The sequence below is a fragment of the Castor canadensis genome, chromosome 11 (genome assembly GCF_047511655.1).
Source record: "Castor canadensis chromosome 11, mCasCan1.hap1v2, whole genome shotgun sequence".
NCBI classification, from domain to species: Eukaryota; Metazoa; Chordata; class Mammalia; order Rodentia; family Castoridae; genus Castor; species Castor canadensis.
The window spans coordinates 20,285,826-20,313,611 of record NC_133396.1 but is presented as its reverse complement, the minus strand read 5'-3'; the positions used below and the strand labels follow the sequence as shown (position 1 = coordinate 20,313,611).

General features: G+C 51.5%; 1 protein-coding gene across 6 annotated transcripts; it reads left to right on the top strand.

Annotated features, from left to right (window-relative positions):
* The first annotated feature begins 1,670 nt into the window (after positions 1 to 1,670).
* Positions 1,671 to 27,088, top strand: Jup (junction plakoglobin). Of its 6 annotated transcripts, none has more exons than XM_074045717.1 (15): positions 1,671 to 1,828; positions 13,191 to 13,403; positions 15,113 to 15,372; positions 15,540 to 15,778; positions 16,515 to 16,716; positions 17,895 to 18,039; positions 18,168 to 18,271; positions 19,402 to 19,740; positions 21,570 to 21,725; positions 21,942 to 22,061; positions 23,883 to 24,033; positions 24,135 to 24,256; positions 25,548 to 25,587; positions 25,822 to 25,985; positions 26,296 to 27,088. In XM_074045717.1, exons 2-14 carry the CDS (start codon positions 13,196 to 13,198, stop codon positions 25,971 to 25,973), a joined length of 2,238 nt encoding a protein of 745 aa, XP_073901818.1. In that variant the 5' UTR covers positions 1,671 to 1,828; positions 13,191 to 13,195; the 3' UTR covers positions 25,974 to 25,985; positions 26,296 to 27,088. The 6 variants fall into 6 exon arrangements, with proteins under 6 accessions (XP_073901818.1, XP_073901817.1, XP_073901819.1 ...); XM_074045716.1 differs by having other exon boundaries at positions 13,188 to 13,403; XM_074045718.1 differs by having other exon boundaries at positions 1,694 to 1,906; positions 13,188 to 13,403.
* Positions 27,089 to 27,786: the final 698 nt, after the last annotated feature.

The window sequence follows — 27,786 nt, the reverse complement described above, 5'->3', positions numbered from 1 at the left end:
GGAGGGGGAGTCAGGATAAAAAAGCAAAGAGGAGTGACCCTGGCATCCTGGCATGTGGGATGGCAACTAGATCCAGGATGTGAATACCTTCCTGGCTCCTTCCAGGAAGACCTCTTGGATGGCACAACTTGGGAAAAGAGCAAGTTCAGCCATCATTCTTTTCTCTGCTGGGAAACATGAGGTCGAGCATGCTGCTGGGCACCTTCCCTCATCCTTTGGACTAGTACACTCTTTTGAGGGGGATTCTTTTCTAAACAGCCACTTTCCCAGCATTCACACCCACAGACTGTTTACACTTATCCCTTTGTAAGGTTTCTGAGGGTTGGGACCTTTTTTTTAAGTTTCCTGTGTCATCAGGACCTAAAGCTGTACCTAGCATACAGTGGTGCTTAGTATTTAAGTGTTGAAAGAATGAACGCTTATAGGACCCTTGGCACACTGTATAGCCACCAGTAGTATTCACTTCATCAACCACAGAAGGCCTCCTTGGGCTGCCTCCTGGGCAGTTCTTCCCACCACGGAGGAGGTTGCTGCACCATTTCTGGTATGCCAGTGCTCGGTTCCCTGTAAATCTGATGCCTGATTTTTTCCAAATCCACCAAAGCCTCCTTACACCAACATTTATCCTTGCAGCAAATCATCGCTCATCTGTCTCCCTGGAATGTTGTTTTGCCTTTTCCCTGCCCCTTCTTCACTACTTTGACATTTGATACCCAAAGTCTTCTTCCAGGAAGAAGAACATGGGGTTTGGTGGGACTCGAAATTAGAAGCGGTTGAAAGGGGGTTGAGCTTGGAAAGTGCCACTTTCTAGTTTTGTAAAATCTCTGAAACCTCAGTTTCTTCATCCTTAAAATGAGGGTTATTTTATTGCCATTACAGTTTTTCAGAACTGTCATTAGAACTTGGCTTTAATTGGCTTAAATTCTAACATTTAAGTACGGGCACAAAGCTTACTTCGTTTAATTCCCCCACACTGTGATAGATAAAGCAAATGTACCCACTTTACAGACAACGAGAAACACGGTGAAAGGGCTAACTTGCCTAAGATCATAGAGCTACTAAGTAGTAGAACCCAAACCCAGGCGTTCTTATTCTAAATCGCAGGAGCACTCCATCTTTGGGAAGAAAATAAAAATCCCAACCCAGCACAAAGCCTATGAAATGCTTTGCAAATATGTTATTACTACTTTGGGACAAAGAATGAATAAGCCCAAAGCTTCATGCCTGACGCTGAGTCGGCTGGCCAGTGAAGGCGTCAGTCCTTTCCCTGGCGCCCCCTTGACTCACCTGTTGGGCAGGTAGGGGGAGGGGGAGAGCAATGAGTCTTACCTGCTCAGAGCTAGGGTGGGGCAAGACACACCCCATCCCTTTCCATTGGGTCTTTCCTTAGTCTTACTGACAGCATCTTATCCAATAAAGAGGCAGTAACTTTCTATCTGCCAATAAGTGCAGAGTGAGGATGGGACCTTAAGTTGGAGTCCAGCCCCAGAGCCGACTGGCAGTCCCTGGGGCCAATGGCCAGCGCATAAACAGAGGCGGTCGTGGAAGAGGACTGGGCGCGAGGCTCCACCCCTCGATAGGACAGTCAGGCGGTGCATCCAGTAATCTCGAATCAACGGGTGGGCGTCTCCCTAGGGGGCGGAGTTTAGAGGGGGCGAGAGGTGTGGCTTGGCTGTCAGGTCCCTTCGCCTTTTGTTCAGTTACTGAGTTGCTGCCTTGGCCAGAGTCCGGAGCAGCCGCCGCCCGAGCGCGCCGAGCTCAGTTCGCTGCCCGCGCCGGCTCCCATCCGGCCTAACCCCGACCCGGCCCGGCCAGGCTCCACACTCAGGTGCGGGCGATCGGGGGCAGGTATCGCTGGGAAGAGAGAAGGGGCAGAGAGAGGCCGGTGCCAGCCGTCTCAGGGCAGGTGAGGGTGGGTGCCAGAGAGCGCCACTCTACACCAGCGGTAGGGGGCGCGCTGAGGTCCTGGGCGCGGCGACTCCCGGGGCGCACGCTTCGGGCGGAGAGCGCGTAAGGGCTCCGTGAGCCTCAGATCTGAAAAGGGCGGGGAGAGATCAGGACAGGTGCCTCCTGGGTCGCCGCCTCCCTTGGGGCCAGCGGAGCTTGCCCGACGCCGCGTCCCTGACTCTCGCCTGAGCTGGTGGGGCAGACTTTGACCTGCTCCGCCTGCGTCCCAGAGCTCACTCTGCTGTCAGGAATTTACCGTTCGGGAAACTTGCTGCCGCTGGTCTCTTTGGGGCCACCCTCACTCCACCCCACGCGTCATCCTTGCTTTCTCTCCCTCCCTACTCCCCCAGGCCTGGGTGGGGCCCTATTGTCTGCGCCCAGCTTGCCCAACTGTGGGGGCCGAGCGCACATTTTCCCAGGGACACGGACCCCACCTGTGAGCAGGTGAGCGCCTGAGGATGGAGGCCCTGCCCTCTAGCTCGGGGAGGTTCAGCCGTGCAGTACCTGTGGCGCCTCCCTTCGCTCCGGTGGGTGCCGGGCTTTGGTTCCTTCAGTGGAGGTGGGATGAAGTGACAGAGGAGCTGGTGTAGGGCCCGCCTCAGTGCCCCACTGGTGTCCGGCACTTGTGGGTTCTGTGCATGGGTAGAGAGAATTCAGGGTCACCTCGCCCAGTTCCCAATAGCTGTGGCTTCTGGAGTGTTGATATGGGAACAGCAATACCCTTTTCTCTAACCTCTTATTGTTGAAAAATCATCCAAACAAACTTTCTAGGAGGAAGTAGCCACCACAGCTGTCCGTGGGGGTTTTCCTGTCTCCTTGCTCAGAGCTTTCTCCTGGCTTAGGGTCCTTCTGGGAGGAAAGCCCCCTCCCCCAGCCGGCCTTAGGCTGACCGTGGGCCAGTGCCTGCGCTCTGACCCTGTCCTCCCTGCCCCCACCTCCATCCTGTTTGCTGGGCCCCTGGGGCCCGAGGTGGGGACCATGGCGGGGGAGCGGTGATGGAGAGGGGAAGCGGCTTCTTCCTTCTCTTCCTGCCTTCGGGGACCACCACACCCCCTCGGATGAGGTCTGCCTAAATGGCTCTCTCTCTCCCAGGCTCTGCCCCGTCCCTAGGAATGGAGGTGGGGCAGGGCTGGGCCAAACTGAGGTGTGGGGGTGATTGTTCTTGGGTTTTTTTTGGTTTGGTTTTGTTTTTCCTCTATCCCATCCCCCACATTACTTAGCTGGTTGGCAATTGAGGCAAGAGAGCTGGCCCACTGGGGCTTGCTTTCCATTTGATTTCTGGATTATGAAGGTATGAGTCTTTCTGGATGCTTTGCAGTCCCTTCTCCACCCACCTCTTTCCTGAACGTTTGGTGGGGAAAGTGGGGCTGGAGGAAGACTTTTTGGAAGAAGGTTTCTTTCATGCCAGATGCCCTTAGGCAGAGAGCTTCTTTGGCTCTCTCCTTAGCCCCAGTGTGACTGGAATTGGGAGTTTTGACCGGCCTTGCTACACTGGTTTTTTTTTTTTAAATTGAAGTGTGGTCTTTTTGCAGGGATTTGGAGCCCAGCCTCCTTGGGGGACGGAGAAGGAATGTAAGAGCTGGACTCTCCCTCAGTCCTGGAGGGTGGGGGGGTGGGGATCAGCACTGCTTGCCCTGACTCACTTGGGAAGACTCTACTGCTGCTTTCTTGGTTGTAGAGAGGAGAGTGGGAGCCAGGGACAGACCCACCCCCTCGGAGTGTCCTAGTTGGGGACCAGGCTCAACTCTGGGGGTGGGAGATTGCTTATGTGCACCTCCAGGGAGCTGTAGGGACATAGGGTTTGGGCCCAAACAATCTAGTTTCCCTCTTCTCTCTGCCAAGGTGGAGGAGGGGAAGGCATTGAAATTACGTTGGCTAAATGATTAGTTTAGCTAATCTGGTTTGTGGCTGTGATGAAAAGATAATATTGAGGAAGTATGGCTAGGAGGTGCCGGGTGAAAACTGGCTTCTGACTGGCCGGGAGGGAGGGGGAAGGGAAGGTAGGATCCGATTAGTCATTTCTTGCCAGATCAAGCCCCAGCTTGGGTGACAGGCACCCTCCCCCGCACTCAGCTCCACCCCATTCCCTTTGGAGCCTCTGTTTGGGCTGCCAGAGCTGAGCTTGGAAAATGCAGTGTGGGGGATTCAGACGGTCAGGCTGGGGCTGGCAGTCTTTTCCCTTTCTGGGGGCTCATGGGGTGGCACATGAGAAGGAGGTGTCTTCCTACTAGGAGCTACCTTAGAATGAGGTGGCACAATTGGTTAGTCCACAGAAGGGCAGTTTATCTGGAGAGATGGTATGGTGGAACAGTTCTCAGTGCAAGGATTAGGGCTGGGACTGAGCTGCATTGAGTCCCAGTGCGGTGCTTCACTACCTGAATAGCCTTGGTCAAAGCAACTTCTCCACTTGGAGCCTCAGTAACCTCTTTGGAAAATGGGTATAATAAAACCTACCTCCCCAGCAAGGATGATCAGTGGTAACTTAGAAGACTTCATGGGTACCAAGCACTCTCATCACTGTTCTCGCTTAATCATGGAAGCAGGTGCCATTAATTCCATTCTACAGATGAGGAATTTGAAACTCAGGGAAGTTAAGTAACTTGTGCAAGGCAGCACAGCGTGATCCAAGCAGAGCCAAAACTGGCATTTGAGTCTTCTGGCTCCAGGCCCAGAGCCCCTCCTGCCATCCTGCCGTATGGTCTCCCTGTGGCTCTAGAAGGATTCTTTCTTTTCTTTTTTTTTTTTTTTTTTGTAGTGCTGGGGATCAAACCCAGGGCATTGCTTGTGCTATGCAAGCTCTCTACCACTAAGCTATATCCCTAACCTTAGAAGAAAGTTTTCTTTGCTCTTTCTTGAGAGTCTCTGCTCCACTGAGAAAAAGAAAATTCAGAAAGGCCCTATAAGGTTTATGTGGGCTGTGAAGACGGGGATAGGTTTGTCAGATGGGGGTGACTCATGTCCTAGCCACCAGCACTGTGAAACCTCAGTGGCTGTCGGAGAGAGGGCTCTCCAAGGCCAGGACCTGGGTTGGCTGTAGGGGAGATGGGAAGGATGGAGAGCAGAGGTCAAAGCTATACTGCCCACTGGCTTGTGCTTGGCAGGACCCCAGCTTTCTGTGCTCACTCCTGTATATTGAAACTGGGAATTGCCTGCTTTGCTATGCCAAGATGAAGGGGTCTGCTCCCTGGGAAGTGGAAAGAAATGAGAGTCAGATTTAGGTGCATGTCTTGCTGAATTGTGCTAATGAGCGCTGCCAGGCTGCTTTTGGAGGGAACTGTCTTGTGTTTGGAAGCCAGGAGGCCTGGGAGCCATTGTAGGCTGCAGTGGGAGGGCCTTGCTGGTGATGGGTAGGGGTCTTGGGTGCTGTCTGTCAGCCAGAGCCTTGGCTGTAGTGGGAGGAGCTGGTGACACATTGTCTCCTCAAACCTGCCTGGTTCTGGTCCCTCTGCCAACTGGGCACCTGACACCTTAAGGCCTGGTTTTGGGGTCTGGGAATGGATTCTGCATATGTACTGTTGCAGCCTCTTCCCTTCAGTCTGCATCCCTTGAGGGCAGGAGGGGACCCCAGCACAGGGATTGTTGATCCTGGAGAAGAGCAGGTCAAGGGCTCTGATGTAAGAGGAGAGAGAATGAACTCAGCTCAGCTGACTGCTCTGCAGGCCCTATGGGCTTGAAGCTTTCCATCACCCCCAAGGGCTCAGGAACAAGTGGATCTTATGGAAGGAATTGAGGCTAGACAGGAAGAAAGACTTTCTGTCCCTTAGAGAGGTGATCTTGACTGAAGAAGATAGGCGAGGTAGAGGTTTGTAGTTGTCTTCTCTGAGGAGGGCCATCTTACCTAGAAGGGAGGGCTCCCTTGGGTGAGTCCCTGGAGGAACTCTTTGTCTGTGTCTTTTGGGAGAAAAACCACAAGGCCATAATGGGGACAGGCATCTGTGAGCAGACTGTCCCAATGACCCTATGAAGAGATAAAGTAGTGGGAATGGCTGGAACAGGTACTGGGGTTAGTGTTCTGGCAAGTGACACCCTGAGGCTTCTTTCCTGGGACCTGGTTCAATCTGATGGAGGTCTGGGGACTAGACTGCCCCATTTTCCAGCAACTTCCAGGGCCAGGTCTGAGGAAGAAGCTCTCTGACCACTCCCCGTGCTCAGCCTCCTGGCATCTCAGCCTTTGGGATCTCGGGTTGGGAAGCTCAGCTTTCTCTGTCTTTCCTCATGTTGGAGATAGAGTCTTGTCTCTTAGTAGTGGCAGGGAGAGAGGGCCAAAATGGGACAGAGCAGTCAACAAGCTGCCTCTTTGGGAGTGACTCCCCCTCCCTTAACTGAAAAAGTTGCATATCTAATCATCGTAAAAAAAAAAAAAAATTGAGAAGTTTAGCTAGGCGCCAGTGGCTCACGCCTGTAATACAAGTTACTCGGTAGGCAGAGATAGGAGGATTGTGGTTCAAAGCCAGCCCGGAGGATTGTGGTTCAAAGCCAGTCTTGAGGAACTATTTCCTCAAGACCCTATCTCAGAAAAACCCTTCACAAAAATAAGGGCTGATGTAGTGGTTCAAGGTGTAAGCCCTGAGTTCAAACCCCAGTACTAAAAGAAAAGAAAAAAAAAATTGAGAAATTTAGAAAAGTTTGAGAGAAGCAAAAAAGTCATCTGTTTTCCAACTTTGGGAAGCAACTACCACGAGCATTTCTTCCCCTTCTCTTTCCTTAGGGTCCTTTTGCTCTTTGCCTCCATTGGATGAGAGTGAGCTCTGTATACCACAATGAGTTGTTTTTTCTTTTTCCGGTGCTGGGGGTAGAACCCATGGCCTTGTGCTGGGTCCATCTTGCCTTTACCACGGGTATTTTAATGAAGTCTTCCAAAACCTGGCTGTCTTCAGCTAGGCCCCTGGGTGCCCTCTGCTCTTCCAGGAGAAGGCCTAGCCACTATCCCTGCAGGCTCACACCCTAAGGAGGGAATATTGGCTGGGATCCAGCTGCTGTCATTGAGGAGTGGGCTGCCCAGGGAGCAGGCTGCTCAGTCTTCACTGTGGTGGCTGGGGGCAGCGCACTGGGAGTACTTTCCTCTGAGTTCCATCACCAATGCATGTCGGCTGACTGCTGTTGTTCCTGATGTGGCTAGAGTTTTTTTCCATTCCTAGGAGTCCCTGTTTGGGCTCATCTGCAGATTTGGGATGTTGCCTGCACAAGGTCTCCAGCTGGAAGGCAGCTTCAGCAGGAGACCTCCATAGAGGAGTGCTGAGAATCCCAAGGTCTTGCCACTTGGCTGGGGCATGTTCTTCTCCTACAAATCCCCTTCATTTTCCCACCCCGGTCTGTTTGCTTTGGGAAGCAGCCCAGAAGGAGGAGAACAAACAGCAGCTGGGTCGCTGGCCTGAGCCTCCCCCATCCCCAGCTAGTCCTCAGCGGCAGCCGGGCTCTCCTCCAGACTGGAAGTGAGGGTTTTCCTCCGGAAGCTTCCCGTCTTCTCCTGTCCCCAGTTTGGCCAGCGTGGCCAGGCATGGTGCCGGATCCAGTCTTTCCCCTCTGTGAGTGACTGATAGAGAGCACAGTGTCTGCCCAGGAACCTTTTGGCTGTGGTGGGAAGGTGGGGGGGGGGGGTCCCTCTCTTGGAGCCACCAGCCTGAGGGGAGAGGCCTCCTGGGGAAGCCCCAAGACAAGGCTCTGTCTCTCCATACTGTGCTAGAGTTTGTTTGTATCTTTCTTGGGACTACTGCCCACAGCTGAGCTGGGTGACCCTGCAGGGCCTGCTTTCCAGGGGAGGGGCTGCTATACAAGGAATGCCCTGGCCTTACTGGTCCACTACTTCTGGCTGCAGGAGGCAGTGTGTAATGTGGAGGGCCAGCTCAATGTCTCTTCCTGGCCAGGGCAAAGCCCCTCTGCCTGCCCAGGACTGGATGTAATTCCTTCCAGCCATTTTTCACCCATGGTCCGCAGGGACTCTGCCTTATGCCTGGGAGACAGCTCCCCTCCTATTCCTGATCTGAGGGGTCAAAGGAAAGCTGGGTCTTGTCCTGAGTCCAGGGTCATAAGAGGCAGGCAGGCTGCCAGCTGCTTTGCCCAGCACATTTCAGCCATCTGTTTCTCTAATTCAAGAAAAATTGAAGGGTGGGGGTGTGGAGGGGAGGGTGGTTTCCTGTCCACAGACGGCTTCCAGAGTCACAGTTGTATTCAGTTTACAACTGAAAAAGAGTAGCCTGGTGGTTCCATTTTACAGGTGAGGAAAAAAAAAGGCTAAGGAGATGATTTAACTTACCCAAAGCCACTGAGGGAGACCAGATGGAGCCACTCTCCTGCCTTAAAATGCCCTGCTGTCTGGCCTTGCCCACTGCTCCCTTCTGTCATTGAGCTTGTGGATCTGGGTCTTCACAGGGTTCTGGCCTGTGGCCCAAGGCACCTCTGGGGGCCCAGCTCTGCCCTGCCTGTCCAGTCTCCAAATACATTGTTTCTGGGCCTGAACCTAGCACAGCCTATTGCTGTCCTTGTTTCTGGTGTCTTGTTGACTCTTGGCAGTCCAACCTAGATGTGCCTGTCCCTGGCAGGTGCTGACTAGAGCGAGAGGCTGATGCCACTCCAGTGAGATTATTTCACTTTTATTTTAGATTTTTCAGAATAGGGTGTCATACTTTTTGCTCCTTGGGTAACATAATCCTCCTACCTTTGCCTCCTCCCTAATGAGGATTACAGGAAGTTACCAGCACATTCTGCTTTTTTTTTCTTATTGTTGTTGTTAGTTTTTTGTTGTTGTTTTAGCAATACTGGGGTTCAAACTCAAGGCTTTATACTTGCTAGACAGGAGCTCTACCACTTGAGCCACTCCACCAGCCCCCTTTTTTTTTTTTTGAGATAGGGTCTTGCTGACTTTTTTTGCCCTGGCTGGCCTTGGGCCACAGTCCTGTCATCTCTCATCTCTGCCTTCCTGGTGGGATTATTATTATTATTTTATTTTATCTTTTTGGAGGTAGTTCTTTTAAACTCAAGGCCTCACACTAGGCATGCGCTCTACCACTTGAGCCATGGTCCCAACCTGGTGGGGTTATTTTTTTTAAAGTCAAGGCTAGGTCACACTCTGCAGGACAGTCTTGGGTTAAGGGTATCCGGTGCCAGCTCTGCAGTGGTCTGTGCAGAGGAAGAACGGGAATGAAGCCGGGGTGCACCCCAGTGTCCTCATTACTCTCAGGGTTTTACCCAGTCTGAACCAGGCGGGGGAAGGGTCCTTTACATACTCCATCTCTCTCTTCCTGTCCTTCAGATGTCTCCTACTCCACCCTAGGACTTCTGAGCTGGCTTCTCCCTCCCTTGCTACCAGCAATGGAGCACGTTGCTAAACAAAGGGCCCCCATTCAACTCAGAAACTGCCCTGTCTCTGCCTTTGCCCATCTCTGGCCCTGGTTCATGGGCACCTCCACCTCCTCCCCCACTGTCCCTTCTGCTTCCACCTTGGTTCTGTCCTGGAACATTGTGGAAAGTCTGACTCCAGGGTGGAGAACAAGGACACCAAACTGGGTGTGGCCCCTCCACTCTGGGAATGGCCAAACCTGTACTTTTGTTTCTTGTGGGAGAATTTCCTAAGTTCTCCTGAGGAGTGCATAGGGAGAAAGGTGGGGCTGGATGGCAGTCATGCCTGTGGTCTCACTTCCAGCCTTCCTGTTGCAAGAACAGATGTCCTAGTGATCCTTTTTTTTTTAAGAAAGAGTTCTTTTATTTAATTATTGATGGATTGATTGATAGGACTAGTATATGAATTCGGGGCTTCACACTTGCAAAGCAGGTGCTCTACCGTTTGACTCACACCTCCAGTCCATTTTGCTTTGCTTATTTTGGAGATGGGGGGGTGGGCTAGTGAATTATTTGCCTGGGCTTTCTTGAACCTCGATCCTCCTGACATCAGTCTCTCAGAGTTAGGATTACAGGTGTGAGCTACCAACACCTGGCTTAGGAAGAGTTCTGAGGCATGTCTCCTTTCTGAACTACTTTCCAACTCTGACCTCACTCACTCTCAGCCTTCTCTTGTCTGTCATGGGAATCCTGGTCCCTTATTCCTAGAATCTGAGACATCTGTATTCCTTTGAGGTCTCCTTGGCCAGACAAAGCCCAGAGAGGGAAAGAAATTGCCCAAAGACCCCCAGCGGGTGTGTGGTGAAGTAGGCTAGACTAGATGATTTTTTGGTGGTAGTGGTGTACTGAGACTTGAACTCAGGGCCTCACACTTGCTAGGCAGGCACTCTACCACTTGAGCCACTCTGCCAGCCCTTTTTTGTGTTGTTGGGTATTTTATTTTTTTTTAATAGTTTGTTAATTTGTACAGTTATTTTATTGATGTGCTGGGTTTTTTTACAAAGGTTCTTATAATATGAATTGTTGGGTATTTTCAAGATAGGGTCTCACCAAATATTTACCTGGGCCAGCCTTGAACCTCAATCCTCCTGGTCTTGGCCTCTGGAGTAGCTAGGATTACAGGAGTAAGCCACCAGTGCCTGGCCCCTGAAATGAAGCTTGGTGTTCTTCCTCCCTTTTGCTTGCTTGCTAGGCGAATGCTCTACCACTTGAGTCACGCCCCCCAGCCCACCCCATCTTGAACGGTGTACTAAACATTGGTCCTGCAGTGAGGTAGAACTGGCAGAGAGCCATTTCCTTAATGTGGAGCCTCAGTTCCCCCATTTAGAAACTGCAAATAATAAGAGTGTTTGCCTAGCAAGTGCAAAGTCCTGAGTTCAAACCCCAGTACTGCCAAAAAAAAAAAAAAAGTAGAGGATAATAAAAGGCCTGCCAGCAAGGTTGAAATTCATGGGGTATTAAAGGCAACTGGATGCCTGCCCCCTGATAGCCTTTGACCTCTGCCTCGCCCTGGGCAGCTGTCCAGTGCTCAAGTTCCCTCAGCCCCTGAGCTGGGAGTGGTTAGGTGCCTGCGAGGAAACTCCTCTACCTTAACCAGCCTTGACCACGGTGGTCCTTGTGGTTTGGGGTGAGCCCTCTCCTCTCTGGCTTGGCCCCAGATTTGGCATCTGCCTCTATGAAGGGAGTTCTTTTCTGAGCAGGCTAGGCTATTTGTGTTGACCAGAATTGGAGACGCCCTGCTTAACCCTGAGCCCAGCTGACCAAGGCTCGGCGTCCGGATGTCAGCTCAACCTTCCACATAGCAGAGTGGTATGCTTCTTCATCTTCTCAAGTGCTTGGGTATCCAGTTCCCCACACCAGGGGGCAGCTTCTGTGGCCCCAGCTCCTCCTAAACTCAGTTCTCTCTTGGGACCCACCTTTGGGGCAGAAGTCAGGATGGAGGAGGCAGAAGTAGTCCCGGGCAGGATTTTCCTGAGTTTGCTTTCTCTAAGTCCCTGGTTTCCTGCCACTGGTCCTTCTCAGCTGCCGGGGATGGGGACATGGGAAGGGCGGGGGCGGGGGGCACCTCTTGAAATAGCTACACTTGGCAAATGTCTGAGAGCAGCTGCATGCATCTGGTGGCACTGAGCCTGCTGTCTGGTGTACTGGGCCTGCTCTGTTTATCAGCCCGAAACTCTGAGTCACTCCTGGTGGCGGGAGGAGAGGAAGGAGGCAGCTGGGAGCTGGTCTGGCTCCTGCCTCTGCCTGTTCCAGGTGTGTTCATGGCTAGGGAGGGGCTGTGTGCCACCATAAAAGGCATTGAGACCTGAAGAATTCTTCATCATACTGGTGGTGGTTTTTTTTTTCTTAAGATGGAGTTTCTTTATGTAGCCCAGTCTGATCTTGAACTCGCAATCCTGCCTCAGCCTCCTGAGTAGCTGGGATTATAGGTATGAACTCCCACACCCGGATGTCATCATGCTCGTTGAGGGCGGCACTGGAGCTGTCACTGGGAAGATGTCTCTGGTGGTTTTTGTTCGTGGGGTGGGGCCACATTGCACCAGCTGCCCCACCCTTGTTCTCATGGTTCCCCCATCAGAGAAGGACAACTGGTTTGAGATGCGAAATGCCACCCTGCTTCATGGGTGGACCAGCCTAGGGTCTGCTTGCTTTCTGCATCTCCACTGGGATAGTCCATATGGACTTTATTGTCATGTACGCCTGTGCCTGATCCCTTTTTTTTTTTGGTCAGTTCTAGCCTCAGTTTCCACATCTGTAAATAGGGGAACCTTAAAGCCCACTTGAGGATAACAGCATTTTTGAGAAGTCTGGCACATAATAAGCCCTCACAGCTTGCATTGTGTCTCTCCCTCCAGCCACCCACCTCCGGAGGTCAGTTCCCAAAAGAATGGAGCCAAAACTGGCCAAAGGGGAAGTTCACATCCCTGCTTCTAAGTAGGGCCCAGGTGCTCATTAATTAACGTTTAGGTGCCTCAAGTCTCTGCAGAGGAGGGCGGGGTTCCTGAACAGCAGCGAACACCCTAGAGGCCCAGAGGTCTGTCCCACTCTGTACCCTTAATCTGGGTTCCAGGAGATGGGGAGCTGAGATGGCACCTCTGGTGGTGATGCTGTGTTCTCCAATACTGAGCACCTACTGTATGCCAATGCCATGCTGGGGTCTTTGCAGATAGCTCTCACAACCACCTGCGAGGGAGGTGGTGGAACCCGATTTTACAGATGAGGGTGCTGAGGCCCAACAGGGAGGTGAATTGGCTCTGGAGTAAGTAGCTGAGATTTGAATTGGTCTGTGGCACTCAGAATGCTGGGAAAGCTTCAGAGCCCTGGAACTGGGGGAGAGGAGAGACTGATCCTGCCAGACCTGCAGGAAAGTGAGATCCTGGAACCCTGATGGAGCCTGGGGCACCCCAGAGAAACCTGTCTGACCGCTTCCCTGCCCCACCCAGTTTCCTGCCCATGGCTGGGTGCTGCTGCCTCCTTGCCTTTGCTCGCCTAGTCTCGCCTCCGCAGCCTTTCCCAGGGAGCCCCAGTGGGGTGAGAGTGGGTCTGTGGGGCCCCAGAATATGCTGGAGTCCCTGACTACCTTCTTCTGCCTCTGAAAGTCTTGGGTCCAGGTAGCCAGCTGAGTGAGCCAGGGCTGGGCAGGACACCTGGCCCCTTCCTGCCCTCACTCTGGGCCAGAAGTCAGAGATACAAGCTCATAGGTATCCTACCCACTGTGCTTCTACTGGTCTCAGGGAATCTTCTTATGGTCAGCCCCTTCCTGGACCTGGTGTCCTTCCAAACTAACCCCCACCCTGCCCTCCACAGCCCCCTGAGGCCCTTGGGGCTGGGGCTGAACTGGGGTGGGGCCAGGTGTTGGGGTACCCTTCCACAAGCTGATGTCTGGCCCCTCCTTGTGCCTCCAGCAGCCGCCATGGAAGTGATGAACTTGATCGAACAGCCCATCAAGGTGACTGAGTGGCAGCAGACGTACACCTACGACTCAGGCATTCACTCAGGAGCCAACACCTGTGTGCCCTCGGTCAGCAGCAAGGGTGTCATGGAGGAGGATGACACCTGTGGGCGGCAGTACACACTCAAGAAGACCACCACCTATACCCAGGGGGTGCCTCAGAGCCAAGGTCAGGACCCTTTGGACTTTTCCATGAGACAGAAAACCCAATTGTGCCCTGTCGGAGGCATAGCAAACAGGCAGATTTTAGGGGGAGGTCCTTGGTTTGAGGGCAGAGGCTCAGATGCCAGTCTTAGGGACCCACATGGTCTGAGGCAGGAGGTGTAGCTCTTGCTCGCAAGGATCTGCCCAGTCTAAGGGACGAGGCACCCATTTGGGTGCCCCATCTGGGGCATGAACCCTTAGTGTAAAGGGAGGCATAGAACCTGCTCCAGGGTGTATCAACCTGAAGACCACCCTCCCCTTCCCAGCCCCTCTCTGTGGGGAGATTTCACTCCCGTCCTCTGGAAACCTGGGGCTGTGAGAAAATACATCCCTTTTGCTTCAGGAACCTTGTGTCTGATGGGAGAGACAGGAACCCCCTAGTCTGATGGAGAGGGTGCAGTGCTCAAGCCTAGACTGGGCCAGAATGTGGTGACATGCAGGGGTGTGGAGTGGCTGAGTCAGTTCTGGGCTTAGTCTCACAGGGGGTGCCCTGCCAGGGTCACAGGGACCCTAGGACTCTCATCCACAGGTGCATTCAGAGTCCTGAGCATTCTAGTGAGGTGAATTGTGGGGCCTGGGGAAGGTGCAGGGGCTCTACAGAGCTCAGCCTCTGAGCCCTGGGTCTCCCCGCTGGCCATAGGCAGAAGCTTCTGGGCTTGACAGGGCCAGGTTCTACACTGGGAGCTAAAAGTACAGCATCCAGATGGGAAAGCAGTGTAGATGTCTCCTTCCTGACTTTAGAGAGGGTAAAGCCTCTGCCTGCCTCACCCTGTGGGCATCAGTACAGGTGTCAGGTAGAACTACCTACCTGAGTATAGGGACTCTGTATGTGGGACTCCCAAGCCAATCCAGGGAATAGAGCCTGGGGTCTTCACTGAGAACCCAGCTCCTACTTTCTGAACTGCTGTGTGATCCTGGGAGGGCCTCTGTTTACCTGTCTGTGTGGTGGGAGAGTTGCTACTTTGGGGGATGGTGAGGGTATATTTAGAATCATGAGATTTCAAGGGTGTTTAGTCCCATATCCTTCCCGAGGGTTAAAGAAGGAAAAGAGATGGTTTTGGGCTCCTGAGTCTGGCTGTCTAATGATCTCTGTGTCCAGCTTTCTTGTCTGTAAAAAGTGAAGATAATAATCTACTTGCCTAGTAGATAGTTGTAAGATTAAATGAGAAAATAGAAGAGAAGAACTTAACTCACTGCCAGGTACACCACAAGTACTCAAAAAATATTAGCTATTTTTATCAATAATAATCATTACTAACATTTTTGCAGTGATAGGTGCCAGGCACATGAGTTCTTTCTTTTTAGAGCAAGTCACAACTATGATGACATTTAATTGTTACAAGAATTCCCTGTGCTGAGGCTGCGGGTGTAGCTGGAGTGGTAGAGTGCCTGCCTGGCAAGAGTAAGGCCTTGAGTTCAAACCCAATAGCACTAAAAAGAAAAAAAGAAAGAATTCTCTATGTTGATCAGATAGGCCCCATTTTACAGATGAAGAAGCAGAGGCAATGTTGACCTCTCCCCCTGGTCCCTGGTTAGGGGTAGAACAGTGAGTGGTGCACTGGGGCTTTGGTTAGAGCATGAGGCAGCCCAGAACCCTGTCTGTACAGCCTGCCCTGCTCTCCAGAGTCCCCCACCCACCTCCTTCAGTTCAGTCCCTGTCCCATCTGCCCTTAGGTGACCTGGAGTACCAGATGTCCACAACAGCCAGAGCCAAGCGTGTGCGAGAGGCCATGTGCCCTGGTGTGACAGGCGAGGACAGCTCACTGCTACTGGCCACCCAGGTGGAAGGACAGACTACCAACCTGCAGCGACTGGCCGAGCCATCCCAGCTGCTTAAGTCGGCCATTGTGCATCTTATCAACTACCAGGATGATGCTGAGCTGGCTACCCGAGCTCTGCCCGAGCTCACCAAACTGCTCAATGATGAGGACCCGGTCCGTGATGGGCTGGGGGCAGGGAAGGGCTGGGGAGGTGGGTTCAGGAGGCATCTGTCTCACTTAGCTTGTCTGAGCTTTGTGGAAGGGTGCCTGTTTCCTCCTGTCAGTGGCATCAGGACCTGGGCCATTTGCTCACTTCCCCCAACCCTTCCCCAACACTCCAGGTGGTGGTGACTAAGGCGGCCATGATTGTGAACCAGCTTTCAAAGAAGGAGGCATCACGCCGGGCCCTGATGGGTTCGCCCCAGCTGGTGGCAGCCGTCGTGCGCACCATGCAGAACACCAGTGACCTGGACACAGCCCGCTGCACCACGAGCATCCTGCACAACCTCTCCCACCATCGCGAGGGGCTGCTTGCCATCTTCAAGTCAGGTGGCATCCCTGCCCTGGTCCGCATGCTCAGGTACTCACCCCTACTCACTCACTGTGGGAGCCAGGGCCCCTCCCCCCCTTCCCTGGGCTTTCATAAACAGAAACACTTGCCATGCACCAGGTGCAGAACCACACCTGTCCTGGTACTCAACTGCTCACAGCCCAGCCAGGGAGCTAGGCATGTAAACAGCAGGCTGATTATCAGGTGTGGTGTAGGCTGTGGCAGAAGAGTTGATGCTGCCCAGAGGTAGAATTGTGCTAATAGCAAGGGGTTGATGGATGAGTGGAGTTTGGTCTGAGTAGATGAAGGGAAGAATGTTCCTGGCAGAGAGAACCGTGTTTTGAGGTACCTTGCAATCTTTATCTTTCCTAGACTTGCACTAACGGTGACTGTCTTCCCTGCTATCCCCATACTAGGCTGGGAGGAACCTGAGGGTGAAGTGTTGATTTGACTTCCCATTGGACCCCTTGCAGGGCCTCCATAGCACTTGGTAATTACTCTATAGGAAGAGCAGTCAAGGGGGCTGATTAACATGCTTAGCTCTAGGTAGCAGCTCAGAAACAGGAGTGGGCAAGCAGAGGTGCCGTGTGCTCCATGCATGACAGTGGGGCTGGGCTTAAGGGATGATGGGATTTTAGCAAAGGGACATCCCCATGGGAGTCTCAGGGTGGGGTGCACTTCCTGGGAAAAGTAGCAACTCCTTCCAAGCCCACATTCAGGCCAGGCCCTGAGACCTCACTCACGCTGGTTCCCACTCACCCTACAGCTCCCCTGTGGAGTCGGTCCTGTTTTACGCCATCACCACTCTGCACAACCTGCTGCTCTACCAGGAGGGCGCGAAGATGGCGGTGCGCCTGGCGGATGGGCTGCAGAAAATGGTGCCCCTGCTCAATAAGAATAACCCCAAGTTCCTGGCCATCACCACTGACTGCCTGCAGCTCCTGGCCTATGGCAACCAGGAAAGCAAGGTGGGTGTCCATGCTGAGGCCTGCAGCCTGCATGGATCACTACCCATCCTTCTGTGGCTTCTCACTGTCCCCTCACTGCTTTGAGATGACATATGTGTGTGCAGATAAACATGTTTCATCTTAATCTTGACTAGTTTAGACTTATTACTTTGAAGGTACAGAAAAGTAAAGAATATCCCTCATCACTCTCATATAGTCTACCCAGTTGTACTCAAAGCAGTGTGTGAATTTGCATCTGTTTTCTACCTGATTTTTTGGGGGTCAGGTGGGGTTTGAACTCAGGACTTCATGCTTGCAGAGCAAGTGGTCTACTGCTGAGCCACACCTCCAGTCCATTTAGCTCTGGTTGTTTTTGGAGATGGGGGTCTCAGGAATTATTTGCCTGTGCTGGCCTCGAACCATGATGCTCCCGATCTCAGTCTCCCAAGTAGCTAGGATTATAGACGTATGCCACCTGCACCCCGCTCCACCTGATGTTTTTAGCATCTTTTTGCTATATTCTCGAAATCCCTCTCTAATGGTAGGTAGCATTTCACTAAGTGAAGCATCATGCTTCTTCCGAGAACATTTAAGTCCTATTAATTTTCTCCCTTTATTTATTTATTTTTTTAAATTTCTCCCTTTATAAGCAATGCTGTAATGAACATCTTTGGGCACACAGCTTTTCCCATAGTAGAAAAGCATTTCTTTTTTTTTGTTCTTGGAAAAGCATTTCATCAGTGGGACTGAAGTGGGTTTTTTTTGCTGTTGTTGTTTGATACAATCTCACTATGTATCCCAAGCTGGTCTTGAACTCACTCTGTAGCCTAGGCTGGCTCACTGTCCTCCTGCCTCCACCTCCTAAGTACTGGAATAATAGGTGTGCCCCGCACACCCAGTGAGGCTAAAGATCTTTTTTTGTTTGTTTTTTAACACTTCTGGGCTTTTACCCGGATGGTCAGATAACTTTACAAAAAGATTTTACTAATTTTCAGTGTCATTGTGAAATGGCTGAGTACAGTTTTGCCACAGCCTTGCCAGTGTTGGGTATTATTATCCTTTTTCAAAAAACTTGGCTCGTATGAGAGTTACAAAAGCTACTCTAAGATTTGGCGGAAGCTCAGTAGTAATGAGAGCTCCATCCCACCCCGCCCCGTCCATACTCCCCGTCTCACTCATCCTCCCCTCCCCCCATGTAGCTGATCATCCTGGCCAATGGAGGACCCCAGGCCCTCGTGCAGATCATGCGTAACTATAGCTATGAGAAGCTGCTCTGGACTACCAGCCGTGTGCTCAAGGTGCTATCCGTGTGTCCCAGCAATAAGCCTGCCATTGTGGAGGCCGGTGAGTGTGACAGCTTCAAGGTGGCCCATGTGGTTGGGAGACTCGAGATGGGTCCTCTGCCCAGCACCCTGTCCATGGCTGACACTGTACTCCCCTGTGGCTGACGAGACCCCCATCCCCCACTTTAGGTGGGATGCAGGCCCTGGGCAAGCACCTGACAAGCAACAGCCCCCGGCTCGTGCAGAACTGCCTCTGGACCCTGCGCAACCTCTCGGATGTGGCTACCAAGCAGGTGAGGGAGGAGTCCAGACCTGGTGCCAACATCTTCAGCTGCCTCATCCAGCCTCCTGGCTGGGTGCTGACCTCAGGCGCTAGGACTTAGGCTCTGAAATCTTTCTCTCTTATGGCTGAGAATGGAGACCCCTGAAGACCCTCATCTCTTTAGCCAGAGTCTTTAACTGTATTAGGGATTTGGGAAGGGCAGAAGGAGGGGCTGACATCTTTAAGCTGGGGTGGCAAAGTTTTGGCCTGGACCATTGGGCAGGTGTGCTATAAGACACCTTTGGGCCAATGGTGGGTAGAAACCCAACTGAAGGGAAAATACAGCTTCAGGACAAATCCCCTGGCCCCTCCTTTCAAGGTTGCCATTCCCAGGAGCCAGCCTATAGCAGCAGTGCTGTTGAGTGAGCAACCATCATAGCCTGGCACTTTGCTTGGCTCCTGCAGACATGCGCTCATTTAATCCTCTCAGCAACCTGGAGGTAGACATGTGACCCCATTGGTTAGATGAAGAAACCGAAGCTCAGGAGTTCAGGAATGGCCAGTGGTTACAACTAGTAAATGGCTGAGCTGGCATTTGAACTCAGGATGATGGTCTCTCACCACAAGGCCCACATGGTTCTTCCTGGGAGAAGTGACGCTTCTGAATAAGGGATTTTTTTCTGAGTCAGAATCTACTCGGGGACCTCTTGGGAGTGGGGAAGATGGTGAACACCCAGAAAGGAGAGAAGTGTGTGACAGTACATCAGCTGGCCTCTGAAGCAATTTCCTCCTGGCCCAGAGGCCTCCCTTGGCCAACTTACCCTTGGCCTGTGAAGAATTCTGCCTGAGTCTAAGGGCCCAGAGGCAAGGCAGATGGGGTAAGACAGAGCAGGAAGCTTAGAGGCAGGCCTGGGTTCAGATGCAGCTTACCAATGTGGATCTGTGGGACAGTTCCCGAACCTCTCTGAGCCTCATGCTCTAACTTGATAGTGTCATTTTTTCCCAGAGTGTGGGCAGGTCATGGGGACGAAAGTTCCCAGGCACCTACAGGCAGGATCGACCCCTTTAGGCCATCCTTTCCTCTTGGACCTAGTTAGGATGGATCTGGAACCCGTGCCCCCAATGCTCTCTATACCTGCTTTCCTGTCCCCTGTCCTCTAGGAGGGCTTGGAGAGTGTGCTGAAGATCCTGGTGAACCAGCTGAGTGTGGATGACGTCAATGTCCTCACCTGTGCCACAGGCACTCTCTCCAACCTGACCTGTAACAACAGCAAGAACAAGACGCTGGTGACGCAGAACAGTGGTGTGGAGGCACTTATCCATGCCATCCTGCGTGCTGGTGACAAGGATGACATCACGGAGCCTGCTGTTTGTGCCCTGCGCCACCTCACCAGCCGCCATCCTGAAGCTGAGATGGCCCAAAACTCTGTGCGCCTCAACTATGGCATCCCAGCCATTGTCAAATTGCTTAACCAGCCCAACCAGTGGCCACTGGTCAAGGTACCAACAATTTGCCACTGCCAGTACTATGGGGATTAGGTGAGGGAAGGAGCAGCCTGTGCAGTGTTGACTCTGTATTTGTACAGGGAAAGCTGCTATTGCAAAAAGGCCCCAACTACAGTGGCTCAAATACTACAAAAGCTTGAGGTTGAAAACATGGTTCAAGCAGTAGAGCAAGCATGAAGCCCTGAGTTCAAACCCCAGTACTGCAAAAGAAAAAATAAGTTGTTTATCTCACATGGAGCAGTGTAGAACAGGACATTTTCTCTGCTCCAGAGACCCAAATTCTTTTTTTTTGAGATGGGCTCTTCCTATGTAGGCCAGGTTCACCTTGAACTCTTTTGATCCTCTTGCCTCAGCATCCCAAGTGCTGGTTGCCAGACAACCACCTGTCTTGCTAAAATTCAGTAGGGCCACCAAGATGATAAGGGGAAGAGAGGATTCTGGGGGACCCCTCAGTCTCTGCTGTAGGAGTCAGGAATGTGACAGGTGGGGCCTTCTTCTCAGAGGCTACCTGGTAGAAGTTTCTGTCATGTCCCTCACCCAGGAGGGGAAGGGAGGGCAGTCCAGACCAGAGTTGGGCAGGCAAGGGATAGTTATAGAGGAAATGTCCATTTTTAATCTGTCTGTCTGTAGAAATAAGGAGAATCCAAGGCAAGGTGATACCTGGTTCAAGAGAGTGAGGAAGCTACCATACAACAGTCTTGTCAACGGGTACAGGTGGCTCCACTAGCTAACTTTTTGGTAGTTTAACAGATAAGAATGACTCAAAGTGATTATATACATTGAATGAAAAGAAAAATCTGAAAGGCCTGGTGTGTTGGTATCCACCCATAATCCCGGTGCTCAGGAGGTGGAGACATGAGGATGAAAATGTTTGAGGCCAGCTTGAGTTACATAGTGAGATCCAATCTCAAAAAGTCAAGGGCTGGGGGCTGGCACAGTGTCCCAAGTGGTAGAGTGTCTGCCTAGCAAGTATGAGGCCATGAGTTCAAATCCCAATACCACCAAAACAAAAATCAACAACAACAAAAAACCAGAGGTTCAGTGGTACAGCACTTACCTAACATGTACAAGACTTGGGTTCCATACCCAGCACTGCAGAAAAAAAAAAAAAAAGAAAGGAAGAAAACTATAGTTTTGAGAGAAAAATGTCAGTATGATTGATTCCTTCTTGGTACTTGATCCCTGCTTCAAACCAAAGGTAGGAGCAGTATTTGCATCCTGACTCAGTGGCTAGGTGACAAATGATAAGTTACCAGGGTATGTCATCTACCCTCTGTTTCCTCATCTCTCACATAATTTCCTACCCTGCTGGGTTCTTGTTTTGAGCATCAAATGAGAAGACAAATTGCCTTGCCAGATCCTGAGGGGCTCTGGGAAGCCAGAGTGGCTCCTGTGACTTGAGTTCCCTAGGGAGGGAACCTCATCCTGAAGCTGTCCTGAGGATTGACTATAATACAAGTGTTACCAACCAGGAGGCTTTAGGGTCCACTATAGCAAAGACTTCCTGGTAATTAGAGTCGGGGAGCTATCAGGACAAGCAAGACCATGGTGTCTGTGGCATGAGGGCATGAGGGCTAATGAAACCTTCTGGAATAGGGTGTTATTTCAGTAACAGCTTTTGGCTTTAGACATGAGGACCCATGGGTCCTGTGGAATAAGGAATGAGGGTAGTTTCATTCTCTGGAGATCTTCTGCTGTGTCTGTGTCTAGTTTGGGAGGACAGAAGAAATGACAGGGGAGGGAGAAGATACCTGAAGCTGGTGAAGCTGGGATCCTCCAGATGTCCAAGGAATGCTCCTGACCCATGGCTCTGTTCTTGCCAGGCAACCATTGGCCTGATCCGGAATCTGGCCTTGTGCCCAGCCAACCATGCCCCACTGCAGGAAGCAGCAGTCATTCCCCGCCTTGTCCAGCTGCTGGTCAAGGCCCACCAGGATGCCCAGCGCCATGTGGCTGCAGGCACACAGCAGCCCTACACAGTAAGTGAGCTCGGTGGTACCTGCGACAGCCCTCCCTGACTTCCTAGGGGTCAGTGTGTCCTCAGTGTGTACACGTGTCAAGGAGGAAGTGAGGTGCAATTGAAGCCAACTGCAAGGACTAGTGAAGTTAGTTGGGACATCATGGTGGGGGAGGGGCTATGGCCTTGTCCAAGAGCCACCTGTTCCCATGCCACATCCGTGCCTTCTGTTTCCTAGGATGGTGTGAGGATGGAGGAGATCGTGGAGGGCTGCACTGGAGCATTGCACATTCTCGCACGGGATCCCATGAATCGCATGGAGATTTTCCGACTGAACACTATTCCCCTGTTTGTGCAGGTGAGTCCTCAGCAGGGGGCAGCAGAGCCTCCCCCAGTCACAGCCAGAGGGCGAGATCGGCAGTCATGGGTTTGAGCAGTGCAGGCTAAACATGGAGAGGTCTTTGGAGGAGCTTAAAAGCAAGAGGGTAGATCACAAACAAAAACAATGAATCATCTTGAATTGCAACCATGTAGGTGTTAAAACCATCTGTGTGTCCAAAGAAACCTAAAAAGCATTACAAAAGAAAACAGCAAACTGGGAAAATATTGCAAGTACCACAACAGACAGGAGTTAAATAGCCTTCATATAAAAAGCTCATTAATTCTAGATCCCAGTAGTGAGATGTAGGCAGAGGCGACAAGTGATTCCCAGGTGGCCCATAAACAAATAGTGCTCAGCCCCAGGAGTTTAAGAAAATGAAACTTACCCCGCAGCGAGAGCCCATTTTTCCACTGTCAAATTAGCCAGGGAAGATAATTGAGGGTTTATGAAACAGGCAGTCTCCTGCCCTGCTGGTGGGAGGAGCAGCCTGGAAGTGACTTTTGCCATAATGTACAGAGAGCCTCAGAAATACTCTTGTCCCTTGACCAAGTAACTCAAGTCTGACACTCTTTCCTTATGAAGTAATTTCACATAACTTATCATACGGACAAAGACGTAGGCACAGAAGTAACAATTGTGTGATGTTGCTTACAATAGTTAAAAACAAACTCCATCCTGGGAGCCGGTGGCTCACAACTGTAATCTTAGCTACTTGGGAGACTGAGATCAGAAGGATCCTGGTTTGAGGCCACCCCAGGTAAAGTTTGCAAGCCTCCCAATCTCCAAAATCTCCAGAGCAAAATGGACTGGAGGTGTGGTTCAAGCGGTAGAGTGCCTGCTTTCCAAGTGCAAAGCCCTGAATTCAAACCCCAGTTGCACCCAAAAAAAAAAAAAATTAAATTAAAAAATCCTTCCAGCTAGGTGCTGGTGGTTCACACCTGTAATCCTAGCTATTCAGGAGGCAGAGATCAGTAGGATCGCAGTTCAAAACCAGCCAGGGCAAATAGTTTGAGAGACCTTATCTTGAAAAAAACCATCACAAAAAAGACAGGGGAGGGCTGGTGGAGTGGTTCAAGGTGTAGGTCCTGAGTTCAAGCCCCAGGACCACAAAAAAAAAAAAAAAAAGAAAGAAAACCTTTCATGTCTAATGATAGGGAAATGGTCTAAAAATTACATTCTGTGACTATATGTGAGGATGATTAAAAAGAATTTGGGGAAACTGGAGGTGTGGCTGAAGTACAGCCCAGAGTTCAAATCAGTATGGCCAAAAAATTTGAAGGAGAGGGAGGGGACAGAGGGAAGAGGAGGAGAAAGAGAAGAAAATGAAGAATTTTTTTGTTTTTGGAAAATCTTTCCTTATAATTGCCAGTTTTCAGAGTAAGAGATTAATGCCATTGCTATCTTCAGTGCGACCAATTGAGTGGTTTAGTTTCCTTGGTTTTTTTTTTTGCTTTTTAGCATCCTTATTCTCTCTTATCAAGATAAACTCAGATTTTTTAGGACAAGTTTTAAAATAATACATAGAAAAAGACTTAATTCTATCATAGCAAGTGAGAAAAAAGCAGGAATCAAAATTATATATAGTCTATAATAATCAAACTGTGATAAAGGTACACTAGAACTCTGCCAGTGTGTGAACAGGGGCTGTGTCTGAGTAGGGAATTGTGGCTAGTTTGTTTTGTTCTGTCTTTATATTTTTCTGGGAAACCCAGGAAAGGCGTGGGCAGAGCTGTGTGGTGTGCTGCCCAGCCTGCCTCACCCCTCCACCCTGTTCCCTGCCCTTGTTCCATCTCCCAGCTCCTGTACTCGTCCGTGGAGAACATCCAGCGTGTGGCTGCAGGGGTGCTGTGCGAGCTGGCCCAGGACAAGGAGGCGGCTGACGCCATTGATGCTGAGGGGGCCTCAGCCCCACTCATGGAGCTGCTCCATTCTCGCAATGAGGGCACTGGTGAGGGGGCTGTGCTGGGAGGGAGGGGGGAGGCCAGCCTTATTCCCACAGCCATGATGGAGGCAGTGTCTGAATTGGACTTAACTTCCCTCTTGGCTTAGCCACTTATGCCGCCGCTGTCCTGTTTCGCATCTCTGAGGACAAGAACCCAGATTACCGTAAGCGCGTGTCTGTGGAGCTCACCAACTCCCTCTTCAAGCATGACCCAGCTGCCTGGGAGGCTGTGAGTACCTGGGTTGGATGACAATGTACAGTTGTGCAAATTGCTCACTGCACAAGGCTACTTCTTTGGGGGAGGCTCCTACTACAATGTCAAATTCATAGAATTTTATTTTATAATTACATCAGTTATGACATAGAAGTAGTAGGTATGCATCTGTTTTTGACCTACAAAAGTAGTAATTTCATTTTGCCCAAATGGATATAAAGGTTGAAGGAAGCACTACACATTTACCTTTTCCTTTCCTTTTTTTTTTTTTTTTTTGTGATGCTGGAGATGAAGCCATGGCCTTGTGCATGGTAGCTGGGGACAATGCCACTGAGCTACATCCCCAGCCCAGGGCTGCCTTTTCCTAATTTGCATGCAGGTGCTGTGTAGACTGACTGTACCTCGGTGCTGCCTGGGCCGGTACCCTACACCCATTCTTCAGTCCTCTTCCCTCTACCCCTCTCCCTAGAGCTGCTGTGGTCTGTAGGAGCATGAGTGGTTAGATCCCCACATAGGGAAGTGCTGAAGATATGAATTTATCACCCTCTTCCTCCCAGGGGTCTCCACTTTGCTCTGGCCCTCTTTGAGGAGCACCTACCTGCCTCAGGCAGCCCAGAGTGTAGAGTGTAAATTTTGTTTTTCATTCTTTTTACTTTTTCTTTCTTCTTCTTCTTCTTTTTTTTTTTTAATGATACTAAGGTTTGAACTTAGGGCCTAGCACTTGTACTTGCTAGATAAGCACTGTTATACTTGAGCCACGCCTCCAACCCTTTTCACTTTAGTTATTTTTCAGATAAGGTCTGCTTTTTCCCAGGTCTGGCCTCAGATCACAATCCTCCTACCTCAGCCTTCCACCTAGCTGGGATGACAGGTGTATGCCACCACACCCAGCTTATTCTTTGAGTTAGGGTCTTGCTAACTCTTTTACCTGACTGGCCTCACTTGAATTGTGGTCCTCCCACCTCCACCTCCTGCAGTGCTGGGATTACAGTTGCACACCACCACACTTGGCCCCAAAGTATGCATTTTCTGGGTTTTTTTGGGGGTAGGGGGAGTACTGGGGTTTGGACTCAGGTCCTCACACTTGCTAGGCAGATGGTCTACCACTTGAGCTACTCCACCAGCCCTTTTTTTGTGTTGGGTATGTTTGAGATAGAGTCTTCCTAACTATTTGCCTGGGTTGGCCTTGAACCACAGTTCTCCTGATCTCTGCCTCCTGAGTAGCTAGGGTTGCAGGTGTGAGCCACCAGTGCCCAGTCAGAATATGCATTTTCATATTTCCTTCAATACCTCTCCCCTTCTCCAGGCCCAGAGTATGATCCCCATCAATGAACCCTACGCAGATGGTAAGTACACAGAATTCTTTAAGACTTGGAGAGCCTGGGGATCATGTGGGTAGGAGTGACGGGGAGACACCATGGTGACCGCTGTGTAGTCTCCACCTGCACTTCAATTTAGACCCCTGGTGCAGGAGTTGGGGTCGGGGTTGGTGCCTTGGGAGTGGGCAGGGGTAGAGGAGGTGGCTGAGGTCCACTGTGGGGCCTGTAGACACTTGGATGAGCCCTGCTTCTCATCCCCAGACATGGATGCCACCTACCGTCCCATGTACGCAAGCGATGTGCCCCTTGACCCCCTGGACATGCACATGGACATGGATGGGGACTACCCTATGGACACCTACAGCGATGGCCTCAGGCCCCCCTACCCCACCGCGGACCACATGCTGGCCTAGCTGCTCTATCCAGTATGGCCCCTCCCTGCCCTGCAGCCTGCTCCTCTGTGGCTTGGGGATACCTGCTTCTCTCTCATGTGCAAACCCCCTTCTGATGCAGATTCTCCCATTTCTCTGCTGAAACCCTTTGTGGGGAGAGAATTGTGGGAGCCCCTTGTTGCAAATCTTCCCCAAGCAAGGTGTGCTCTGGCTCACCCCATTCTACCTCTGCTGGGGGCGGAAGTCCTGCTCTTCCTGTACTCTCCTTTTTAAGGAAAGACAGGAGCTTCTGGTGGATGCGGGTCTGCTGAGCCCCTCACCCCTGTGTCTATGCTCCCTGCAGGTGCGGTTCCTCACCTGAGAGGCTCTCGTGCAGGCCATGGGACAAGAGAGAAAAGTGCCTGAGCCAGGGGAACCGGGCTGTGAACTTCCTGCTGAAGCCCGTGCCTCCAGAGGTCCTCTGTAGGGTTTCTTGGGATGGTGTTATGCTCTTGCTTTTCTGTCCTGGGCTATGGGTCCAGGGCTTGACACCCCCTCCCCACCCCCATGACCCTGGCCACTAAAGCTTTAGACTCAACTGCCCGCCTGTGTCCCCCTTCCAGTGACCCACCCTGTCCACCCACCTCCAGCTGCCTGGATCCGGTTCCTTCTCCTGGTGTGATTTTTCTCACTGAACCCCACCAACCTGAGCCCCCAGGGTCTCTAGGACCCAGGTGGAAGCCCCAAACCTCTGACAACCAAAGCTTTTCTCGACAAGTTCAGGGACCTTCCAGGGGGAACCGGGCAGAGCTGTGGAGAGCAAGTCCCCTGCTCTAGGAGACTGGCCACTTCTCTCCAGGATGCTAAATTGACTTTGGCTCTTCCCAGGGGAGTTCTGGAGACAGCTCCCTCTCACCCTGCCCCATACTGTCCCCGCTTACTTGCAGAAGTGCTCTTGCTGACCCCTCTGGTGTGCGGTGAGGGGCTTTTCTTCCCCTTCCTGTTTCTGACCTCCCTACCACCCGCAGCACATGGGTATCGGAGGGACAGACCGGGGTCCCAGCGGAGAGTTTTATTATTATCGCTTTATGTTTTTGGTTATTGGTTTTTTTTGTATAGACCAAAGCAAAGAAAATAAAAATAACACACAGATCCAATGGAGGTTGTTTAGGGGTGTGATATGGGGAAGATAAGGGGGTGCTCCCGCCTTGGCTGAATGCTGTGTGTCCTCATGATTGCGTTGTGTGTGGGGAAGATGGCATCAGGGAAGATGGGGAGAAGGAAGTGTTGGAGGAGCCAGGTTGTTTTAATCCCGTACACACCTGTAGGGCTATAACTTGAAACCCTAGGAAGCTCAAACGGGAAGAGGTGACTGGGGTGAGGCCCCCCCATTCAAGGTTCTGCTCCAGCCCCTCTTAGCCTCCAGCCTACTCTGCTGTGCAGCCATAACACACTTGTGCTGCCTATAGTTTGGAGTCCAGGCCTCTTGTTGGTCGGCAGTGGGTTCACCCCAGCTCCTGCCCATCTCCTTTCTGTGTTCCCTGCTGCTGACTCTGTCCCCCTGCAGTAGCATCAGTGACCACCAGCACCCTCTGTGCTGATCTTTGCTTAGGGATGGGGGATCTAGCTCAGACCTGACCCTAGGAGCACTCCCAGCCAGGCTGAGCTGGTGGATCTCCTCCGTTCTTTGTAATGTCCTGTGCACAGCTGTCACTTCACCCAGCCCATTGCTCTGTCACCTCATATGACATTTCCCTGCTCACAGCCCTAAGTTCTCCTTTCTGAGGTAGGCAGGTCACAGTGCACCTAGCAAACAAGAACAAGAGGTCCCCATGCACTTGCTCCCTACACCTGT